This window comes from Bos javanicus, chromosome 20 (assembly GCF_032452875.1).
Source record: "Bos javanicus breed banteng chromosome 20, ARS-OSU_banteng_1.0, whole genome shotgun sequence".
NCBI lineage: Eukaryota > Metazoa > Chordata > Mammalia > Artiodactyla > Bovidae > Bos > Bos javanicus.
The window spans coordinates 28,576,096-28,598,036 of record NC_083887.1 but is presented as its reverse complement, the minus strand read 5'-3'; the positions used below and the strand labels follow the sequence as shown (position 1 = coordinate 28,598,036).

The 21,941-nt window shown below is 38.4% G+C and overlaps 1 protein-coding gene across 9 annotated transcripts in view; it reads right to left on the bottom strand.

Annotated features, from left to right (window-relative positions):
* EMB (embigin) overlaps positions 1–21,941 on the bottom strand; it is a 167,291-nt gene that overhangs the window by 42,952 nt on the left and 102,398 nt on the right. For 6 of the 9 annotated variants that reach the window (XM_061393576.1, XM_061393577.1, XM_061393575.1 and 3 more), the window contains exons 5-11: positions 20,195–20,275; positions 19,897–20,086; positions 19,579–19,667; positions 9,191–9,318; positions 3,669–3,948; positions 2,616–2,649; positions 463–517 (exon numbers count right to left, since the gene is read on the bottom strand). In XM_061393576.1, coding sequence (XP_061249560.1) covers positions 463–517; positions 2,616–2,649; positions 3,669–3,948; positions 9,191–9,318; positions 19,579–19,667; positions 19,897–20,086; positions 20,195–20,275 — 857 coding nt within the window. The remainder of the gene's footprint in view (positions 1–462; positions 518–2,615; positions 2,650–3,668; positions 3,949–9,190; positions 9,319–19,578; positions 19,668–19,896; positions 20,087–20,194; positions 20,276–21,941) is intronic. The other 3 variants (XM_061393569.1, XM_061393572.1, XM_061393573.1) reach the window with 3 other exon arrangements.

The window sequence follows — 21,941 nt, the reverse complement described above, 5'->3', positions numbered from 1 at the left end:
AGGAGGTGATCCAAAATTGCTAAACCAACAGTTCCTACTCAAGAGAAAAATGATGAAATATGGAAATTGTGATCCTCATCAGTAAAGAAAATAAACTAATATTGATTCATTCACAGACTAGATGTATAGGAATATATGAGAATAAAATAGGAGAATCCAGAAAAATAGAGAAAAAAATAAGACTACATAAAAAGTTATAAAATAACTTGGCCTGTGGTGACAGAAGAAAAAATAGACATCTACAATGCAACTGATTCACTTTTAGATTGGTTGTTACATGTTCTCTGGTGGAAAAAGGATGCCATTTATTTATTGTGTAATGAGTATATTCCCCTATAATATCCAAGCACACAGTGAATGTCTAAGTCTTTTATGAAACTAAAAAAAAGGAGATGGATTAACAGGCTGTGCATATTGAATTTTACATTTTATTTAGAAGGGAAGCATTTGGAAGCAACTTACATTTTTTCTGTGCCTAGGGCCACTATTTTCTATACCATTGCTGTCATCCAATTTCCTGTATAGAAAACAAAAAAGAAAATTACTATATGTTTACACAGCATCAGACTAAGTCAGTACACCATCTATATCATGGCCATCAAGTTAAAATATGAGGTCAACAGAGACAGGATTTATTCTTGCTAAAAATGGTGTTTTACTCATAATGTTGATTTTATTTGCATGCCATTGCTTGGAGAGGAACCAATGCCACAGATGAATGACAAAGGCTTGTTTATTTTATGCAGAGAGAATTGCTTTTCCCCAAGCATGAGTGAAGGTTTCAGTATATGGCCTAACGTATGTTGCTTTGACCCATCAAGATAATAGCCAATCTGGAGGTCAGCCAGTACATAGATAAAGGTGCTATAATCCAACATGTTTATACACTGAATTAGAGGTTAAGCATGGCTCTTTGTCTCCTCAAAGTGCATCAGAATAAGACCACAACATGGGCTCCAGATTCTTAAGACAAGAAAGACTAAACTAGGTTACAAGGGTACATAATTAATACCCTTCTAGATCTTATGGGCAGGCTTGAGCTTGTTAAACTAGTCTCACCAGATAATAAATTGAACCATATAATCAGTTACATCAAAACTGGGAGAAGAAGTTGTAGGTAAAATTGTGTGGATTAAATATCTTGCTGGGTCAGATAAATGAATGAGCTCTTCATTGAACTGACTAGCTTGTTATACTCTTAGAATTATTTTTAAAAGTCATTTTAAAGTCATTCATTCTGTGAATAGCTGGTATCTAAACACATATATAAGCATCAAATACAAAATATATTGATAAACACTATTCTCTTTAAAGACAAATTTATCTCCTAAACTAAAAATTCTAAAAAAAGCATTGCTAAAAGGCTTCTCTACAGGAGTCCATGTGCCCTTCATACTTGAATTAAATCTAAAGATACTAACAAAACCTAAAGATGAGAAATGTGACTTGCAGGGGAATGGAGGGGAACACTGTGGAGGCTGAGCTGGGAGAACAAAAGAATCCAGGCAAGGGTATAATTGTTTCAAATATCTGAATAACCATCATGTTTTTCATGATTCCAAGTGTAAGAAAGGTAATCAGCACATGCAAACCAGAAAGATAAAATGTTCAAATTAATATGAACAAGTTCTCCAGAAAGAGGTTCACATCCTTTTCAATCATAAAAGTCTGATTTTAAGATTAACATTTTTTTTTCCTTATCTGGGGTTATGGAACTCCTGATATAATTATTTTATGCCCTTACTTTAGAAGCTTTGTCCTGTTGATTTGAGTGAACTTAGTAAAAATAACTATTTGAAAAATGTCTATGAATGTACGCATGACAACTATCCGCTCTAGTCTTGCTATTTAACTGTGGTTATAGCACTTACACCTCAGAGCTCGTCTTGACTGATAAAGATAAATTGCAAGTGTCCGTTTGGGTTGGTAATAGTTGCTCAGGCTTCCCTTTTCCTAGGTTTCCTTTGGCTGCTTTACTCTGGTCTCATTTTCCAGACCCTGGCTCTATTACTTGAACTTCAAACCCAGTTTTGGGCAATTCCCTCAGCCCAGCAGAGCTGGGCGCCGCTCTCAGTTCCCTGGCATGGTGGAACCAACAACTCCCACTGTCACCAAACCAAATGACACCACTGGTCATTTTCTTTCTAGTTCTCCTCCTGCTCAGCTCAACTCTAAACAAAGGGGGATGTAAAAGAAATAGTGACACAATTTGTGTTCTCAGAAAAATAATAACAAATAGAATCCTAGGTCAATGCTTTTCAACATGACAGAGAATCAGAATCAGTGATGGATACTTTAAAGAAATATAGATGCTCAGGCATAGAAGGCATTCAATAACCAAAGCTTCTGCTAAGCACTTTTACACAGAGAAAGTCATTTAATCCTGAAACCTTATGTGGTAATGTCATTAAACCCATTTTGTTGAAGAGAAAACAGAAGTACAGCGAGGTGTTGCAGACAGTAAATGCCACTCTTCACCACAAATGGACATGTGCAGAAAATAACACACAATATACTCTTGTACCTTTTTTCTCTAACTGCAAACATTTTATTTAATTTCATATTTATCTGTATTTTATTCAAGGGAAAATTATTCTATAAAAAATAATACTTACAGCTGTTCACCCTGTTCAAATTCTTTCCCATCATCTGTGTAACAAAAGAAGAACTTAACTGTTAGGCTGGTTTATTATTTTTGTAGAACATATATACGCAATTCTACTTTCCCCTGACTTCTACATCCCTGACTGCCCACGCTGCTCTGCAATGAGAGGGGACAGCTGCACATCCGTCATGTCCACTCCTTCCCTGCTCCCCTGACTTGCTGCTTTGATCAAGCAAAACATTGGCTTCCCTGATGGCTCAGCGCATAAGGAATCCACCTGCAATGCAGGAGACTCGGAAGACACGGGTTCAGTCCCTGGGTGGGGAAGATCCCCAGGAGAAGGAAATGGCAATATGCTCCAGTATTCTTGCCTGGAAAATCCCATAGACAGAGGAACCTGGCTGGTGACAGTCCATGGGGTCGCCAAGTGTCAGACATGACTAAACACAAGGTACATGCTGAGGTATAACCGACAAGAATTGATCAAGCCTCGTCTAGTGCCTGGGATCATCAAAAACAGGACTGACTGACTTGTAATGATTGAAGTTACTAAATAGCACAAAACAGGAAAAAATACAGAATGCAAGATAAATTTTCCTAGGGGGCCAGTGGTTTCTCAGTCTATAAACCATTAGGAACAGGCTATGAAAACAGATCTGGCAGGCAATGTCTCTTTTATGAGAATTCAAAAATGTTTGATAATACATTTTTAAAAACGAGTTATCTAAGTGGAAGAATAATTGTTTATCTTTGAGATCTTTTCTATTAAGTTACCACAGAATTTTCTAATATTCTAGTACCAAAGCATGTTATCACTTAATTGGTGTGTTGGTACCAGTAACACCAAAGAAAGGGGGATAAAAGGCATATTTTAACACTAAAGCTTTTTAGGAAGTTGAGAAAAGAAGTCCATCAATATAAGCTCCTAGCTCACAGTTATCACTGATATTAACATAAATACCACTACAAATAACACAAGTTAGGTTTTTTCCCCAAAACTCTAAAGCCACTGTAATGTAGTAAGCCATAACATGAGAATATTATCTAAAAAAACAAATCTTACCTGAGGGCTTCTTTTTCTTTTGAGTATACATTTCAAAAAGCAGAATAGCAGCCACTAAGAGAACAACCTCAGCAGCTATTGCACAAAATACTTTAAGGGGAACCAAATAGCTGAGCACGACGAGTTTAACGTGTCCTTCACTCTCCCCTAACTCGAATATTGCATGGCACAAGTAAGTTCCCTGATCGTCCTCTGAAAGTTGCGTTATCTTGAGCCTTGTTTCATTAGCATGTTTTCCACTGATCACATACTTATCATTCACTGGAACACCAATAGGAACCTAATATAAGGAGACATTAAAATTCATTCCTGTCATATTCCATAAAAAAATATATGTCCTGAATGATCTAGTTTTGAGTGAAAGCTATAAGACAGTACCAAGAAAACAGCTTAGTAGCAAAAGGGCATATTGAAATTTGTGAGAAGTTATACGTAACAGCCTTGTCTAACTCAATGAAACTATGAGCCATACTGTGTAGGACCTCCCAAGATGGACGGGTCATGGTGTAGAGTTCGGACAAAACGTGGTCCACTGGAGAAGGGAATGGCAAAACACTTCAGTATTCTTGCCTTGAGAACCCCATGAACAGTATGAAAAGGCAAGAAGATAGGACACTGAAAGATGAACTCCTCAGGTCGGTAGGTGCCAAATATGCTACTGGAGATCAGTGGAGAAATAATTCCAAAAAGAATGAAGGGACGGAGCCAAAGCAAAAACAACACCCAGTTGCAGATGTGATGGGTAATGGAAGTAAAATCCGATGCTGTAAAGAGCAGTATTACACAGGAAACGGGAATGTCAGGTCCATGAATCAAGGCAAATTGGAAGTGGCCAAACAGGAGATGGCAAGAGTGAACATCGACATTTTAGGTATCAGTGAGCTAAAATGGACTGCAATGCGTGAATTTAACTCAGATGACCATGATATCTACTACTGTGGACAAGAATCCCTTAGAAGAAATGGAGTAGCCATCATAGTATACAAAACAGTCTGGAATGCGGTACTTGGATGCAGTCACAAAAATGACAGAATGATCTCTGTTCATTCCCAAGGCAAACCATTCAATATCACAGTAATCCAAGTCTATGCCCTGACCAGTAATGCTGAAGAAGCTGAAGTTGAATGGTTCTATGAAGACCTACAAGACCTTCTATAACTAACATGCAAAAAAGAGGTCCATTTCATTATAGGTGACTGGAATGCAATAGTAGGAAATCACGAAATACCTGGAGTAACAGGCAAATTTGACCTTGGAATATGGAATGAAGCAGGTCCAAGGTTAACAGAGTTTTGCCAAAGAACGCAATGTCATGGCAAACACCCTCTTCCAACAACACAAGAGAATTCTCTATACATGGACATCACCAGATGGTCAATACTGAAATCAGATTGACTATATTATCTGCAGCCAAAGATGGAGAAGCTCTACACAGTCAGCAAAAACAAGACCGGGAGCTGACTGCGGCTCAGATCATGAACTCCTCATTGCCAAATTCAGACTTAAATTAAAGAAAGCAGGGAAAATCACTAGACCATTCAGGTATGACCTGAATCAAATCCCTTACAATTATACAGTAGAAATGACAAATAGATTTAAGGGATTAGATCTGATAGAGTGCCTGAAGAACTATGGATGGAGGTTCATGACACTGTACAGGAGGCAGTGGTCAAGACCATCCCCAAGAATAAGAAATGCAAAAAGGCAAAATGGTTGTCTGAGCAGGCCTTAAAAATAGCTGTAAAAAGAAGAGAAGCTAAAAGCAAAGGAGAAAAGGAAAAACATACCCATTTGAATGCAGAGTTCCAAATAGCAAGGAGAGATAAGTAAGCCTTCCTAAGTAATCAGTGCAAAGAAACAGAGGAAAACAACAGAATGGGAAAGACAGAGATCTCTTCAAGAAAATTAGAGATGCCAAGAGAAAATTTCATGCAAAGATGGGCACAATAAAGAACAGAAATGGTATGGACCTAACAGAAGCAGAAGATATTAAGAAGAGGTGGAAAGAACACAGAAAAATTAGACAAAAAAGATCTTCATGACCCAGATAACCACGATGGTGTGATCACTCACTTAGAGCCAGAAATCCTGGAATGCAAAGTCAGGGGGCCTTAGGAAGCATCACTAGAAAAAAGCTAGTGGAGGTGAAGGAATTCCAGTTGAGCTATTTCAAATCTTAAAAGACGATGCTGTAAAAATGCTACACTCAATATGCGAGCAAATTTGGAAAACTCAGCAGTGGCCACAGGACTGGAAAAGGCCAGTTTTCATTCCAATCCTAAAGAAAGGCAATACCAAAGAATGTTCAAACTACCATACAATTGCATTCATCTCACACGCAGGCAAAGTAATGCTCAAAATTCTCCAAGTCAGGCTTCAACAATACTTGCACTGTGAACTTATTGATGTTCAAGCTGGATTTAGAAAAGGCAGAGGAACCAGAGATCAAATTGCCAACATCCATTGGATCATTAAAAAAAAAAGCAAGAGTTCCAGAAAAACATGTACTTCTGCTTTATTGACTATGCCAAAGCCTTTGACTGTGTGGATCACAACAACCTGTGAAAAATTCTTCAAGAGATGGGAATACCAGACCACCTTACCTGCTCTTGAGAAATATGTATGCAGGTCAAGAAGAAACTCTTAGAACCAGACATGGAACAACAGACTGGTTCCAAATCGGGAAAGGAGTACGTCAAGGCTGTATATTGTCACCCTGCTTATTTAACTTATATGCAGAGTACATCATGAAAAATGGTGGACTGGATGAAGCACAACCTGGAATTAAGATTGCCAGGAGGAATATCTACAACCTCAGATATGCAGATAACACCACCCTTATGGCAGAAAGTAAAGAAGAACCAAAGAGCCTCTTGATGAAAGTTAAAGAGGAGTGAAAAAGTTGGCTCAACATTCAGAAAACTAAGATCATGGCATCCAGTTCCATCACTTCATGGCAAATAGATGGGGAAACAATGCAAATAGTAAGAGACTTTATTTTGGGGGGCTCCAAAATCACTGCCAATGCTGACTGCAGCCATGAAATTAAAAGACGCTTGCTCCTTGGAAGAAAAGCTATGAACAACCTAAACAGCATATTAAAAAGCAGAGACATTACTTTGCCAACAATGGTCCACTTTTTCAAAGCTATGGTTTTTCCTGTGGTCATGTATGGATGTGAGAGTTGACTATAAAGAAAGCTGAGCACCAAAGAATTGATGCTTTAGAACTGTGGTGTTGGAGAAGACTCTTGAGAGTCCCTTTTGGACTGCAAGGAGATTCAACCTGTCCATCCTAAAGAGATCAGTCCTGAATATTCATTGAAAGGACTGATGCTGAAGCTGAAACTCCAATATTTTGGCCACCTCATACGAAGAACTGACTCATCTGAAAGACCCTGACGCTGGCAAAGATTGAAGGCAGGAGGAGAAGGGGACAACAGAGGATGAGATGGTTGAATGCCACCACTGACTCAATGGACAGGAGTTTGAGTAAGCTCTGGGAGTTGGTGATGACAGGGATGCCTGGCGTGCTGTAGTCCATGGGGTCCCAAAGAATCAGACACCATTGAGCAACTGAACCGAATTGAACTGATACATAACATAGCTCAATTCCAATCAGAGTTTGACCTTTCGGAGGTAGCAAACAAAGGAAAAGGATACTTTGCTTTAAGTGCTTAGCACTGAGTGTTTGAAACTACAGCATGCAAGTCATCATGGGTAAATAGTCTATTGAAAGTAGACATACAGGAAAATTCCATCCATCCAGGTTTCATGTTAGAATACATGACTAGTTGTTCAAAGTACTTCCTCCTTCACAAGTGCAGGCATACATTCATTAAATCAACTATTAAGTTAATAAAGCTATTAAACTGATCATTTCTATTAAGGAAGCTCCCTGGTTCTTGACCCTGGGAGTTCCTCAGACTGGAACGGAAATCTTCAGGCCTTTGAAGCTGATGTAGAAGGACTAGCAGACCTTCCTGTGAGCCTGGTAAGCAAGGTGGTCTGTATACTTTTTGTCTTTTCAAAGCTGAAATTCTCTGTCTTTCAATCAAGTCGGTTTCTGGAATTCACTGGGTTTTCTTCAGTCTTTTAAGATCCATACCAAGCTATTTGAGGGCTGATTTATTTAATTACTTAAATTAAATTTTATTCTTAGGCCATTTGCTGCCTTCATTGCTCTATCATTCAACTGCAGTGATCAATAAATGCTAATCTGAATACAAGTATTCTTGGAGATTATCTGATGAAGAACTGTGAGTTTATTATTTGCCAAAAATTATATCAACCTGGCTCTCTGTGCACAGCATTGCCTGTGATCTTGTTACAAAGGTACTCTCTAACTCAGGGCTGATAAATCAAAGCACCTCATGTTTAGTAGGCACCCCAGGTTGAGTCTAATGCAGATGGTTCATGTACATTTTGAAAAAACACTTGACCTAAAGTTTTGACTTGTACTCTCTTCGCTGCACTTTTCTTATATCCTAATATGATCCATGCTTGGGGCTAAATTGAGAGACCTTTAGTAAGATGGAAAGAAGCACAGACTGTATTCTAAAAGTTCAATGTAATTATATTTGGCTATTTTTTGTCTAGTATGACATATGTGGGCTTTCCAGGTAGCTTAGCTGGTAAAGAATCCACCTGCAATGCAGGAGACCCTGGTTCAATTCCTAGGTCCAGAAGTTCCCCTGGAGAAGGGATAGGCTACCCACTCCAGTATTCTTGGGCTTCCCTGGTGGTTCAGACAGTAAAGAATATGCCTGGAATGCAGGAGACCTGGATTCAATCCCTGGGTTGGATGATCCCCTGGAAAGGTCATGGCAACCCACTCTAGTATTCTTGCCTGGAGAATCCCCACGGACAGAGGAGTCTGGCAGGCTACGGTCTATGAGGTTGCAAAGAGTCAGACAGGACTGAGCACTTGTCAGCAGCAGCATGTTTTTCTTAATATCAGGTCTTTGAAAAGCCATTCATTTTTAGTAGGAATTTAAAGTATCTGGCTTCCCCTAGGTCCCTGGAGGCATGAAAGAGGTCAGTGACACTAAAAGAACCCAAAACCTAAGTTTAAGTTACCTAATTTTCATTCTTTCCTTAAATAGTGCCACTATATTGCATTCTATCACACATGTGTCCAGAGACAGAAGCAGGAAAAGATACCTTCCTTTTTTTCAAGTTACTTTCATGAAATGATAAGGAAAAAGAAGAATCATTTTTGTTGGGGTTATACCTAAGCTTATCAACTAAAAATGAATTGTAACTTTCAGTGAATTTAAATAAATTGCTAATTGTAAAAACAAAGCACCAGCTAATGAAACATTGGGAGTATCTTCAGATATATAATGTAAAGTGCTGAAAACATCAAACAACTCCATTCATCACTGTTCTTTCTCCATGATCATGTATTTAAGAACAAGATAAGAGAAGTAGAAATAGTCCTAAGAACTTTGAGTATAATACAATCTTATTACTTATCAAATAAATGTGTTTATTTTGTAAGTCAAAGAAATATTATCTTACCTGTACACTCCCATTGCCACCGTACCAGGTCCAATTTAAAGGAAGACAATCTTGACATTTACACATCAAGACAACTGAATCCCCCAAGTAAGTGATCAATGGTTTGTTTTGTCCATTAATTTCAGGAACTAAGGAAAATGTAGAAATATACATATTACTAAAAAGTCTGAATGGCGGGATGTATTCAAGTTCAATATAATTTATCCTTTCATTTTTTCATTTATATATGATTTTCTTTCTGTAGTTTTAGTTCTATATAAAATGAATCAATGTACAGTATTTAGGATGGACCATTGTAGTAGGTAGGTTCTCTGCACATTTAATGAGAGGAATAGTCAGTTCAGTTCAGTTCAGTTCAGTTCAGTCGCTCAGTCGTGTCCAACTCTTTGCGACCCCATGAATTGCAGCATGTGAGGCCTCCCTGTCCATCACCAACTCCCAGAGTTCACTCAAACTCATGTCCATCGAGGTGGTGATGCCATCCAGCCACCTCATCCTCTGTCGTCCCCTTCTCCTCCTGCCCCCAATCCCTCCGAGGATCAGAGTAGGTAGGTAGTGCAATGTAATTGTCAGTAGTCTTGCCTGGAGAATCCCAAGGACGGGGAGCCTGGTGGGCTGCCATTTATGGGGTCGCACAGAGTCGGACACGACTGAAGTGACTTAGCATAGCATAGCATAGAAAGAGAAGAAAGGTCTTCTATTATGAGCCTAATAACAGTTATAAATATTGTAATAAACTGTTACATACTTTGGATATGAAAGAAACTTGATGTTTTTCAAGTCTATTTTTCCGTCCCACCTACTAAATTACTTTAGAACAAATATTTCTCTTAAAGTTTACCCTTAGATGGCACTTAAGTAAGGAGACAAAATTTTTAGGATTTAAAATTCTTAGTTCATACAAATTTATGAAAAGGGTTGGAGAAGGTGAGAAGATGAGAAACAGAGGAAATTTAAGAAAGAAAAGAAAGAAAATGAGATTAAAAAGTCTTTCATGTTGTTTTGTTAAAAAAAAAAAAAAAAACACCTAATAGTCACTGTGATAATCTATTTCATAAAGTTAGAAGCAGATGCCATTAGTAACAGACTAAAATTGAGTACTAAATGTAGAAAAATTAAGTTTTAAGGCTATGAATAACTTGGTATGTGTGTGCTAAGTCACTTTAGTCGTGTCCGACTCTTTGCAACCCTATGAACTCTAGCCCTCCAGGCTCCTCTGTCCATGGGATTCTCCAGGCAATACTGGAGTTGGTTGTCATTTCCTTCTCCAGAATAATTTGGTAAGAAAATTAAAACAGAACAACATAAGCAAAGCAATAAAGGTCAACCAGTAGCCTCCATGATGAAATCAATTCCTTCTGATGGACTTCAAGGGATGTATTAGAGAATGTACATTTATACTGGAGATAGAAACTTATCAACAAAGACGACTTTTGTTGATATTTTTTCTTTTACTAATTTTAGCAGGTTTTGTGTTTTGTTTTTCCTTTTTGTTGGTTTGCTAGCAGAGAGTGTTTGAAATTATGTGTACATTTTAATAATATTATGTTGACAAATTTTATAGATATTGTTTGCTATTCGTTATCCTATTTTTAGATTTTATTTTGGGGAGGGTCAGGGTGGAAAATGGAAAGATCAATTTTAGTTGCTAAAATTAGGTTTCCAGGTTAAATATATTTTCTAAATGCTCTTGGCTTTCTACTCCCCAAAGATAACTGAGCATTTTATGGATATGTGAATTATAAAGATGAGGAAGGGGAAAATAATCATAACTAGAAAATAAATTCTGACTTCTATATCCACTTGTATGGGCTTCCCTGGTGGCTCAGATGGTAAAGAATCTGTCTGCAATGCAGGAGACCAGGGTTTGATCCCTGAATCGGGACGATCCCCTGGAGAAGGGAATGACAACCCACTCCAGTATTCTTGCCTAGAGAATTCCATGGACAGAGAAGCCTGGAGGGCTACAGTCTATGGAGTTGCAAAGAGTCAGACACAACTGAGCAACTAACACACACACACACACACACACACTCCTCCACATAACCACTTGTATAGGGAATAAAAACAGGGTTGGATTTCTTCACAATTTGTCTTTAGGTGATGAACGTTATAGTGACGAATGTGGGAAGTCTTCCATTTTCCTTATGGTTTCACATGGGGTTAAATACAATTGCACACATCACCCTCTCCTTCAGCAGTAAATCTGCCCAGCATAGTGTTGAATGAGGCACTGCTAAAAATAGAGATGCAAGAGAGAAAGATATATCACCAGTGCAAATGGTCCAGAAATCTTAAGATGGCAGAGCAATCTATAAGTCAATGATTACTGTACCTGTTATAACCAAGCAAACCCATTTAGACAAGATGGAATGAGGTATAATTTTACATTAACCAAATGTGTGAACTGCCAATCATAATTTATAATCACCCCCACTAACAGTTTATGAGCATCTAGAAAGGTACCACTAGGGCGCTCCTGAGGAAGGAGAGACGTGAGACACATGTGACTGTTGTGACTGAGCTCATCCCAGTCACAAGAAACTGGTGAGCTGATCTTGCCAGAGAATATTCTGAGCACTCCTTCTGAGAGCCTACTAGCGTCCCATATTCCCTTTCAGTCACCATGAGGCTGAGGGACTTTAAGGGAAATGTGGTCATTATTTGTCCATTTCAAAGATCAGACCATGAGTGTTTGAATTAGTCAGCACAATGTGACAGTGATGTGACAAACGTAAGATTTAGGTCCGGGAAATATCTGAGTTAGAATTATGGTTTCAGTGTCACTAGCGTTGAGGACATAGGCAGATTATACCCACCCCCCACCACAGTGTTACTGTAAAGAACTAAGTACAGGAACATAATATATCACATTGCTTGGTGTAGAGCAGTTGTTGTGGTTTAGTTGCTAAGTCGTGTCCAACTCTTTTGCGACTCCATGGAATGTAGCCCACCAGGCTCCTCTATCCATGGGATTTCTCAGGCAACAATAATTGGAGTGGATTTCCATTTCCTTCCCCAGGGATCTTGCTGACCCAGGGATCAAATCCACGTCTTCTGCACTGGCAAGTGGATTCTTTAACGCTGAGCCACCAGGAAAGCCCTTGGTGTAACGTGAACACCACAAAGTTCAAACTTTTGTTGTGTCCATGTACTGGTACTGCTCTTCTTAATAGAGCTTTCTTATGATTTATAACGCCCATGGCCTTCCTACATTAGCCAGCTTAATGGTGTAGATTATTGTCATGTGCAAGAATGATTTCTAGGCCATGTGGAAGACAGAAGAAATAAAACACAATGAAAAGAGAACTGGAAATTCATCTGAATTCATTTCAGAACTTTAAGAATGTATGAAAACACCCCTGAATGAGGAAAAGCATTCAAACTGAGTCTTTTACAGAACACCCAGCTAATCTGAGAAAGGTGATTTAAATGATGGAAAATAAAAAATGAATTCACAGGGGACAACGTCCAGAAGAATGATGAAACAGTAACTTTGAGATGCTGGTGGTGGTACCAATTCATTCTTTAATAATATATATATTTAAAAATTTGCTGTGAAGCTGTAAAACAAATTCTACTGCTTGAAAAACTCATTCAAGTCCTTGGCTAACATAGATGAATAAGAGTTTGTTTGTATAAGAATTACAATTTAAGTATAAATTAGAACAATTTAAATCAGGGGACCTAATTACCTCTCCTTACCATAAAAAGAAATGAAATTGGTTAAAAGTTAAAAAGAAATTATTGTTTCCAGAACTATGTAGTATATGGAGCAGAAAGAATAAATGGAATAATAACTTTACATATTATTATAAAACCTAAGAATATAAAGAAAATGGCCCATTCAATACATACTGAATTTAACAAGGCAGAATACAGCAAGTAATACTTTGATACACTGTGAGCTAAATTTTTAAATACTATTCACGTGTCTTTTTATAATACAAGTAAAGAGGGTATCTCTCATGTAAGTGTTGTTACTAGATCATTTTTTTTTTATCCAGTTCAATTTCCTCTGTGGCTACTCCTTCAGGGCCATTTGAAGGTCCAGACAGCACTCTAATAGAAGAACCCATACAAGAAAGGAGAAGGCAATGGCACCCCACTCCAGTACTCTTGCCTGGAAAATCCCATGGATGGAGCAGCCTGGAAGGCTGCAGTCCATGGGGTCACTGAGGGTCGGACACAACTGAGGGACTTCACTTTCACTTTTCACTTTCATGCACTGGAGAAGGAAATGGCAACCTACTCCAGTGTTCTTGCCTGGAGAATCCCAGGGACAGGGGAGCCTGGTGGGCTGCCGTCTATGTGGTCGCACAGAGTCGGACACAACTGAAGTGACTTAGCCTTAGCCTAGCCATACAAGAAAACCAGAAGCAAAGCTAGCACCCAAAAGAAGACTGACTGTACATACTGACATGAACATGAGAACTGTATTTTAAGTTCCTGAAAAATAAGACAATAACTTTAAACGTCACAATGTTAAAAGGTTTAATTTAGCCTGAACCAAAGAACATATTTTGTTTCATTTTTCTTATGGTAGAGCCAGTTTCCTCAGGAGGCACTGGAGAAGAAGACAACAGAAGTCTGGGGAGAGGCTGGATTGAATTCCCTGGTGACCTCGGTATTAAATTCCCTACTCTCATTCAACCCTCCAGTTTTTCAGTCCTAGATGGGGGTGAGTCCTGGATGGGTCATATTCCAGGGCACAGATTGGGCCTTGTTTTCTAAGGCTAGGAATCTGGAGGTATAAATAACTCAGCTTCATACTCAGCATGTTTTTTTCTGGTTTGGGAGGGTCTCTCCTCCTATCTGGGGAAATAAGTACCAAATTGAGCTTGGACTGTGAAAGCATAGGTGACCGTGCTTCGGTTTAAGGTTAGTAAGACCTAATTGAGAAAAAAGAAGCCACCCAAGGATTTCAGCAAGGTTTGCAGCCAGGTCTGGCCGATAATGAGATGTTATTTTTCTCTGGTGTCTCTTTTCTGTGTGTATTTCCATATTTGAGATTTTGCTGTGAAGAGGAACGACTGTGCCAGGTAAGAATGGAGTTATTCTTGGGTCTCCTGACAAAACATTATCAGCTCAGGAGCACTTTCCAATCGGACTCCATTCCAATATTCCCAAGAGCTGACATGGTTTTACTACTAAATGGAGTATGAGAACACAGAAGTACTTTGAGGGATAAAGTCCTACCTGGAAAGATCAACTCTACTTTTGGAGAGGCCTCAATTAAAAGACTGGCTTCCCTGGTGGCTGAGGGTAAAAGAATCTGCCTGCCAATGCAGGAGACATGGGTTCAATCCCTAGGTCGGGAAGATTCCTTGGAGGAGAAAATGGCAACCCACTCCAGTATTGTTGCCTGGAAAATCCCATGGAGAGGAACCTGGCAGGCTACAGTCCATGGAATTGCAAAGAATCAGACACGACTGAGTGACTAAGCAACTAAACACCTGCAGATTAAGTAGTTTTGAGCTTGGTTAACATAGAGATTCTTTTCTGAAGCCACAAGGTTCCTTCCAAACCTCAGATGGAACAGAGCCACCCTTCTTGAGTTCCACATGGAGAGGTACAACATCTACATATTTGGCACTGCTTTTTCATACTGTAGCTCTGATACAGTTATTTCTGGAGTCAGGCTAGGCTCACCTTAAAACAACCACTGCTTTGAAGATAAACTGTGAAACTGGTTTGGTTGAGCACCAGTTAAGGGCACAGTTTCTGCTTTCCCAGCTTGTGGATCTCCCAGACACCTATTCTGCTTTTCAATTTCAGCATTAATTTTGGAAATTAATCAGGCCATGCTTCAGCATGGGAATGTGTGTTGAAATATGATCAAAATATTGAAAATTCACCCACAAGCTAAGAATCAAAAGTAGACACAGGTAACATTTGAGACGGCAGAAGATACATTGGCCTGCAGTAAGCCTCTAAGAGGCACAGGCTTGGAAGGCATAACTGGTAGCTGAAGGGTGCTTTTCAAGAAAATCCTGGGTATTTTATGAGGTTTGGGTGAGGAACACATGGGTATGCTATGAAAGCATCCCAGGTTAAATGTTAACTGCAGATAACTGGCAGTGACTGAGGGATACCACAGGGAAACAAAACACATTCTGTATTCTTTGCATCTCTTCTGTTTCCTTGATGATACCCTAAACTAAAAACCAAAGTGATATTAATCACTGCTCTGGTATGCTTTCTTTGGCTGTTAAGAGTGATGTGCATCCAACTTAGAAAAGGTACTATACTCAGGGAACACTGATTTGTTCAAACCTCCAGAGGTAACAGCTGGTTCTGGGTTTCTGCTTATGTTTAGAAATATTTACAAATAGAAGGACAGTGTTAGAGCATTCTAATGTGTCCTGTTGACTTTATGGGACTCTGGATAAAGTAGGACACACACTCTTTGGGTTGAAAGAATTCAAGTTTTAAGATAGTAAATTTGCTGATTCAGACGTGTCAAGGAAGGTAAGGTCTAGGAACCACTTAGTGGAAGTGAAAGCCCTATGGAGCTGTAAGCTTAGAGATTTCTATTTGCATATTTGTGGACTAGAAAACATCAGCCTCTATCACTTTTGGCTCAAGGATATTTAGGTGTTATTGAATTAGAAAAAGATTCTCCCATGTAGTCAAAGCCAGCTAACTAGCATTCTATTAATACACTATACACTTCTATCAATACACTTTGAAGCTGAAGTTCCAACTGTTTCTATTATTCTGTTCTTCCCTACTTTGACTTGTTGGATGCTCCCAGGTGAGGACAGATGGCTGGGAGAAGAGAGGTTTCATAGCACTTGGTACTATCAAAATCTCACTGTGTCTTCTAAGTTCTTTGTCCTATTACTTATTCTTTACCAACAAAATTTCTGCATCTTGGTACTAAGAACTTTTAACACTGATTGTTATTATAGACATGTTCAGTATCCACTTTAGAATATTTCACCTTCTGCTGAAAAACATGGTAGACCACCACTGCTCTTTCTCAGTGAAAGGTAATCACTGACATATTAGCAGTTGCAAGCTTCAGGCATGACCTTTGCTTTCTCCCTGTACTGTCACCAACAGACAAACACACAAAGTCAGCAGGTTTTTTTCACAACATACTAATCAGGGATGTTCAGGATTTTTATAATCTTGTAGTACAGTCAAAGATGGAGAAGCTCTATAGAGTTAGTAAAAACAAGACCTGGAACTGACTGCTGCTCAGATCATGAGCTCCTTATTGCAAAATTCAGGCTTAAATTGAAGAAAGTAGGGAAAACCACTAGGCCATTCAGGGATGAGCTAAATCAAATCCCTATGACTATACAGTGGAGGTGACAAATAGGCTCAAGGGATAAGATCTGGTAGACAGAGAGCCTGAAGAACTACGGATGGAGGTTTGTAACATTGCACAGGAGGCAGTGACCAAAACCATCACAAAGAAAACGAAATCCAAAAAGGCAAAATGGCTGTCTGAGGACGCCTGCCAAATAGCTGAGGAAAGAGGAGAAGTGAAAGGCAAAGGAGTAAGGTGAAAGATATATCCATCTGAATGCAGAGTTCCAAAGAACAGCAAGGAAAAATAAGAAGGCCTTCCTAAAAGAACAATGCAAAGAAACAGAGGAAAACAATAGAATGGGAAAGATGGGAGATCTCTCTTCAAGAGCATCGGAGATCTCAAGGGAACATTTCATGCAAGGATCATGATAAAGGACAGAAACAGTAAGAACCTAACAAAGCAAAAGAGATTAAGAATAGGTGGCAAGAATACACAAAAGAACTTTACAGATAAGGTCTTACTAACACAGATAACCAGGATGGTATAGTCACTCACCTAGAGCCTGACATCCTAGAGTCGGAAGTCAAGTGGGCCTTAGCAGGAATTACTAATTTTAATTAGAAAAGACCTTGATGCTTAGAAAGACTGAAGGCAAGAGGAGAAGGAGGCAGCAGAGGATGAGATGGTGAGACGGCATCACCAACTCAATGTACATGAATTTGACCAAACTCCAGGAGACAGTGGAGGACAAAGGAGCCTGATGTGCTGCAGTCTGTGGGGTCACAAAGAGTTGGACACGACTTACTGACTGCAAAACAACAGTAACAAATCAACCAAGTCCCATAAAAGGAGAAAGAGGGACTTTGCTGATAAACTGTTTGGAAGTCTCAGGCGCATGCACTCCAGTTGACTCATGTAGTAGAATTTGGTGGGGGGCGGTGCTCAATTAGAGGATAAAATAGGCTCAAATAGAGGATAAAACGGGCTTTTCATCTACACTCAATTGAAAAGATAACCTTTCTTAGGAAAAGTCATAAACAATCCACATGGAAAAATAGTAATACAGGATATTTGTAAAAATATACACTAGTCTAGAAGTCTTATAAGATCTAAACAACCATAATATGAATTATTCTCAAGTGCTGTTAAATTATACTCAAATGAAATAATTCCTCCAAGTAATAGTCACCTGAAATAAACAGAATTATTTTACCAACAAGAATCTTGAAGGGCCCAAATTATTAATTATATAAAATCTTTAAGATATAGGACACACTTAAAAGTTACACTGTTAAGTGGGCATTTAAAACTAATACACTGAAAATAAACTGTTTCAAGAAATCTATCAAAAGCAAAAAAAGTAAATATTCAGTGGCTCTTTGTATTCCTCAAGCACTTGATTTCAAACCTAGACCTTGTGTAGGTGCTTCTAACAAAAGCCAGCATCAACCTAGTTACTCAAAATAGATATAAATCAAGAGGCCGCCTTTAAGACTGGCATTAAATTTCTTAGTGTTAAAGTGTTAGTCACTCAGTCATGTCTGACTCTTTGCCACCCCATGGACTGTAGCCTATCAAGCTCCTCTGTGCATGGAATTCTCCAGGCAAGAATACTGGAGTGGGTAGCCATTCTCTTCTCCAGGGACCTTCCCAACCCAGGGATCAAACCAGGGTCTTCTGCATTGCAGGCATATTCTTTACTGTCTGAGCCACCAGGGAAGTCCCAAAAACATGGTACATTGTAAATGAAAATGCTTCTCTTCACATTAGAGGCCAGAATGATCAGTTCCAAGTAGTAATGTAAGAATTTATTATGAGTGCTAATAAGAAAAAATGAATTTAATATTCAAACTTTGAATAGGTATGACAGTACATACTTCTAGAAAACCGTGCTATTTAGAAGAAGAGAAAAAAGCAATTTTTAAAGCTGAATCTCCTGGAGGCACTTTGAGCCTCAAGATTTGATAGGCATTTCCTCAAGACCTCTAGACTCTCTTTATGCATTTAAAGGAAACACAATAAATTGTTTACTAGGGTTGTGTGTGTGTCCACAAGTTTAGTATCTGTTAGCTCATTAGAATGGTTGCAGCGGGCAGAGAAAAAGACTGGGGAAAGAAAGGAAAAGAAAAAGGAAGAAAAGAAATAAGGGAAGGAAATTTATACAACGTATCTAACATTCACTAGGTTAAATTAGGCAAATAGAGGAAAGATGGTTAAAAGAGAACATCCATGATCAAAATAATCAAAAGATGATAACAGATTCTGCCTTTGCCAAGACCAAAGTGCATAAATACAGAATTTATTATATTTATTCAGTAGGAACATATACAAAACCACCTGAAGGAAATGAGTCTGCTTGCAGAGGGACTACAGGGAGGCATGAATGAGGCAACGAGCTGAAATCATGGCTATGATGGAGCCGGCCATCCTGCTGTTGATGGGACTCTGGGGACAGTATACTTGGTCAGAGCAGCTAGCTGTTAATATCATAAAATATGATTTTTTTGTGAAGATAATTACCCAATTTGAACAACTAGTCTATATTATGAGATTAAGACCTTTAAAGTTTTGGTTTAATGGTGGCAAGAGAAAAATACTTTGACTTGTTTTTTGTTTGTTTGTTTGTTTTTTCCCCATGGGGGAGAGCTGTGGATTACAGCCTAGGGTTTGGCCTTATTTGATTAAATCAAAAGCAGGCAACCTTTATGCATCCCCGTATTATTTTTAAACCTTATAGGTCCCTAAAATCTCAAGTTTTAGAGCCACTGATACAGAACACCAAAAGCATAATCTCACAGGTTAGGAGTGCAATAATTCAGACACCCAGAAGAATATTATGAAAGCTCCGGGTTTAGAGAGCTAAATAAATAAGTAAATTCAAAAGAGTGCTACAAGAAATGTATAAATGACCTGGCAGCCTGGTCTTTCAAACTAAAACCTGTATTTTCAACTGGGAAGGCACTGGGAAACTCCATTTTCAATATCACCACTTATAATTCCACAGAAAGCATATGATGACTTTCTTAGTATCGTGATAATCATTTTAAAATTTGAGGATTCAGAATTCTATGAGTATCACGCTAGATTACTTAAAGTTATTACTCTATAAATGATTAGCACTGACCTTTCAAATTAAATGTGCCCCTTTGTTGCTTTTTCTCGCCAAAGAAACAAGAATAGCTTCCCATCTGTTTGCTGTTAATGACGGCGACCCTAAAGATAATTTATGTTATTAATACAGGCTTAGTTCTCAAAAACGCTTCTTAATGAACACCAAAAGACTCAGCCTTTAATCAAAATTTTAAAAAAGAAACAATTCTGTAAATGTGCAAATTAGAGTATTAGCATACTATTCAAGCGACAGCAAAGGAAAGAATGCTCAGTCAGCAAAAGTATCTAGAATTTAACCGATTTCATACAGGTTAAAATCGTGCATACTCACCTATGTTGGGTATACAGGGTGCCTCCCGTTGCATTGACGAGATAATTATCCTCAAGCAGTTTATCACCTTTCTTCCAAGTCACATTTACTGAATTCAAATCTCCAGATGGTGTGAACTGGCATATGAGCTCCACATTAGAAGGTCTTTCTAAAGTGATATTTTTTTCTACTGGCATATTGGAGTGTTCTACTAGCCACAAAATAAAACAAATGAAAAAAGATGTACAAGTTACATTTAGGGAAAATTCAACATATAAAAAGTTTAAATAATCAACAATAGTGCTATATCTACAGTTACCTAATGTAACATTCCTTTGAAGCATTATTCCTCTGTCAACACAGATTTGGTTCCCTTTATTATTTTCTTTGATAGGCATAGCTGGAAAAAAAAGGTTTGTTGCAACAGTAATAGAATCACAAAAGCCTAACTCTAAGATCTTAATCTACTCAAACTCTTGCTAGCTGACAAGGATATAGGGGGAAGAGTTCTATTTAAAGAAGTGTCATATGCTCCTGACCGGGTAGAAACAGTACAACTGGAAACACAAAAACTAGTGGGAACAGATGGAGAAGGCAATGGCACCCCACTCCAGTACTCTTGCCTGCAAAATCCCATGGACGGAGGAGCCTGGTAGGCTGTAGTCCACGGGGTCGCTAAGAGTCGGACACGACTGAGTGACTTCACTTTCACTTTTCACTTTCATGCATTGGAGAAGGAAATGGCAACCCACTCCAGTGTTTTTGCCTGGAGAATCCCAGGGACAAGGGAGCTTGGTGGGCTGCCGTCTATGGGGTCACACAGAGTCGGACACGACTGAAGTGACTTAGCAGCAGTGGGAACAGAAAGGAGTGACTGTTGTAACTCCTTTTACTGATCATGCTATTGGTAGTTACTACAAGAATGTTTGTGATTATACTTTGTATGATATACTAATTCTCTCATTCCCAGTTTTCTTAAATCTGTAAGAACCTGTAGGAATGGGATAAAGATGCAGTTGTGGGACAGAAGAATTTAAATAAACATCCTGCAATTCTGAGTTTTCACTGCATTTGAAATACCAGTACAACGCCATTAGGTGATATATCTATATATTAATAGGAAGATGTAAACATTTATTTATATATATATATATCAAACTTTAGGAAGATACATAGAGCCGACTTATTAAAATTTTGAACAGTGGTAAATTAAAAACAAAAATCAAGTATGCACACTGCTCTTTCTATACTAATTGTACCACTGGTAACCAAATAAGAAAGAAGGATAACTTTCTCTTTATAGAATTTCAACAAATAAATGCAGAAATCACAGGAACAGGCATTTTGCATCACCGCTGCAATCATCTCAACAACAGAATTGTGTCTGCTGAGGAGGAACACCACATTACCTAAGAATTAAGTTTGTCCAAAAAAAAAAGTAAAGTGGAAGGGAGCCCTAAAACTAAGTCTCTCAATCCAATTACTAGTTTTTGGGAAATACAGAGAATAGAAAAACATTTTAAAACATGCATTTTAAAAAAAGTAAAACAAATTATAATATTTAGGGATGTACACCTAAGTGATAAAACAATCTTAAAAAGCACGGAAGAGACTATACAAAAATCAGACCAGTGATGCTTACTTCTACTGGGAAGGAAGAGGCTGGGTTTGAGAGAGGACATTGCTTTATAGAAACACATTTTCCATCTCATGTTCAATAGTATAGTATCATTAAAAGCGTAATACAGAGCCAAAACGTAGAAAGAAAAAAACCGAATTTAAAACAGCATAACATCACTCTTAATTACATTTAAAACTTTACAAAAATGCTTCTTTAAGCAATCAATGGCTAGGTGCAAAGTTTTTCGAACAGTGAAGCACAGCTAGTGTGAAGCGCTTTGTGAGCGAGCACATGCTTGAAATGACTACCCATGTAATTCCAAAACTGCTGAATTGAATTTTATGCCCAAAAAGCAAAACAAAACAAAACTCCTAGGTATGGAAAGACCTTAACAAAATCCAATTATACAGGAGAAAAAAATATGAGTCAGGTAAAACTGAAGGGA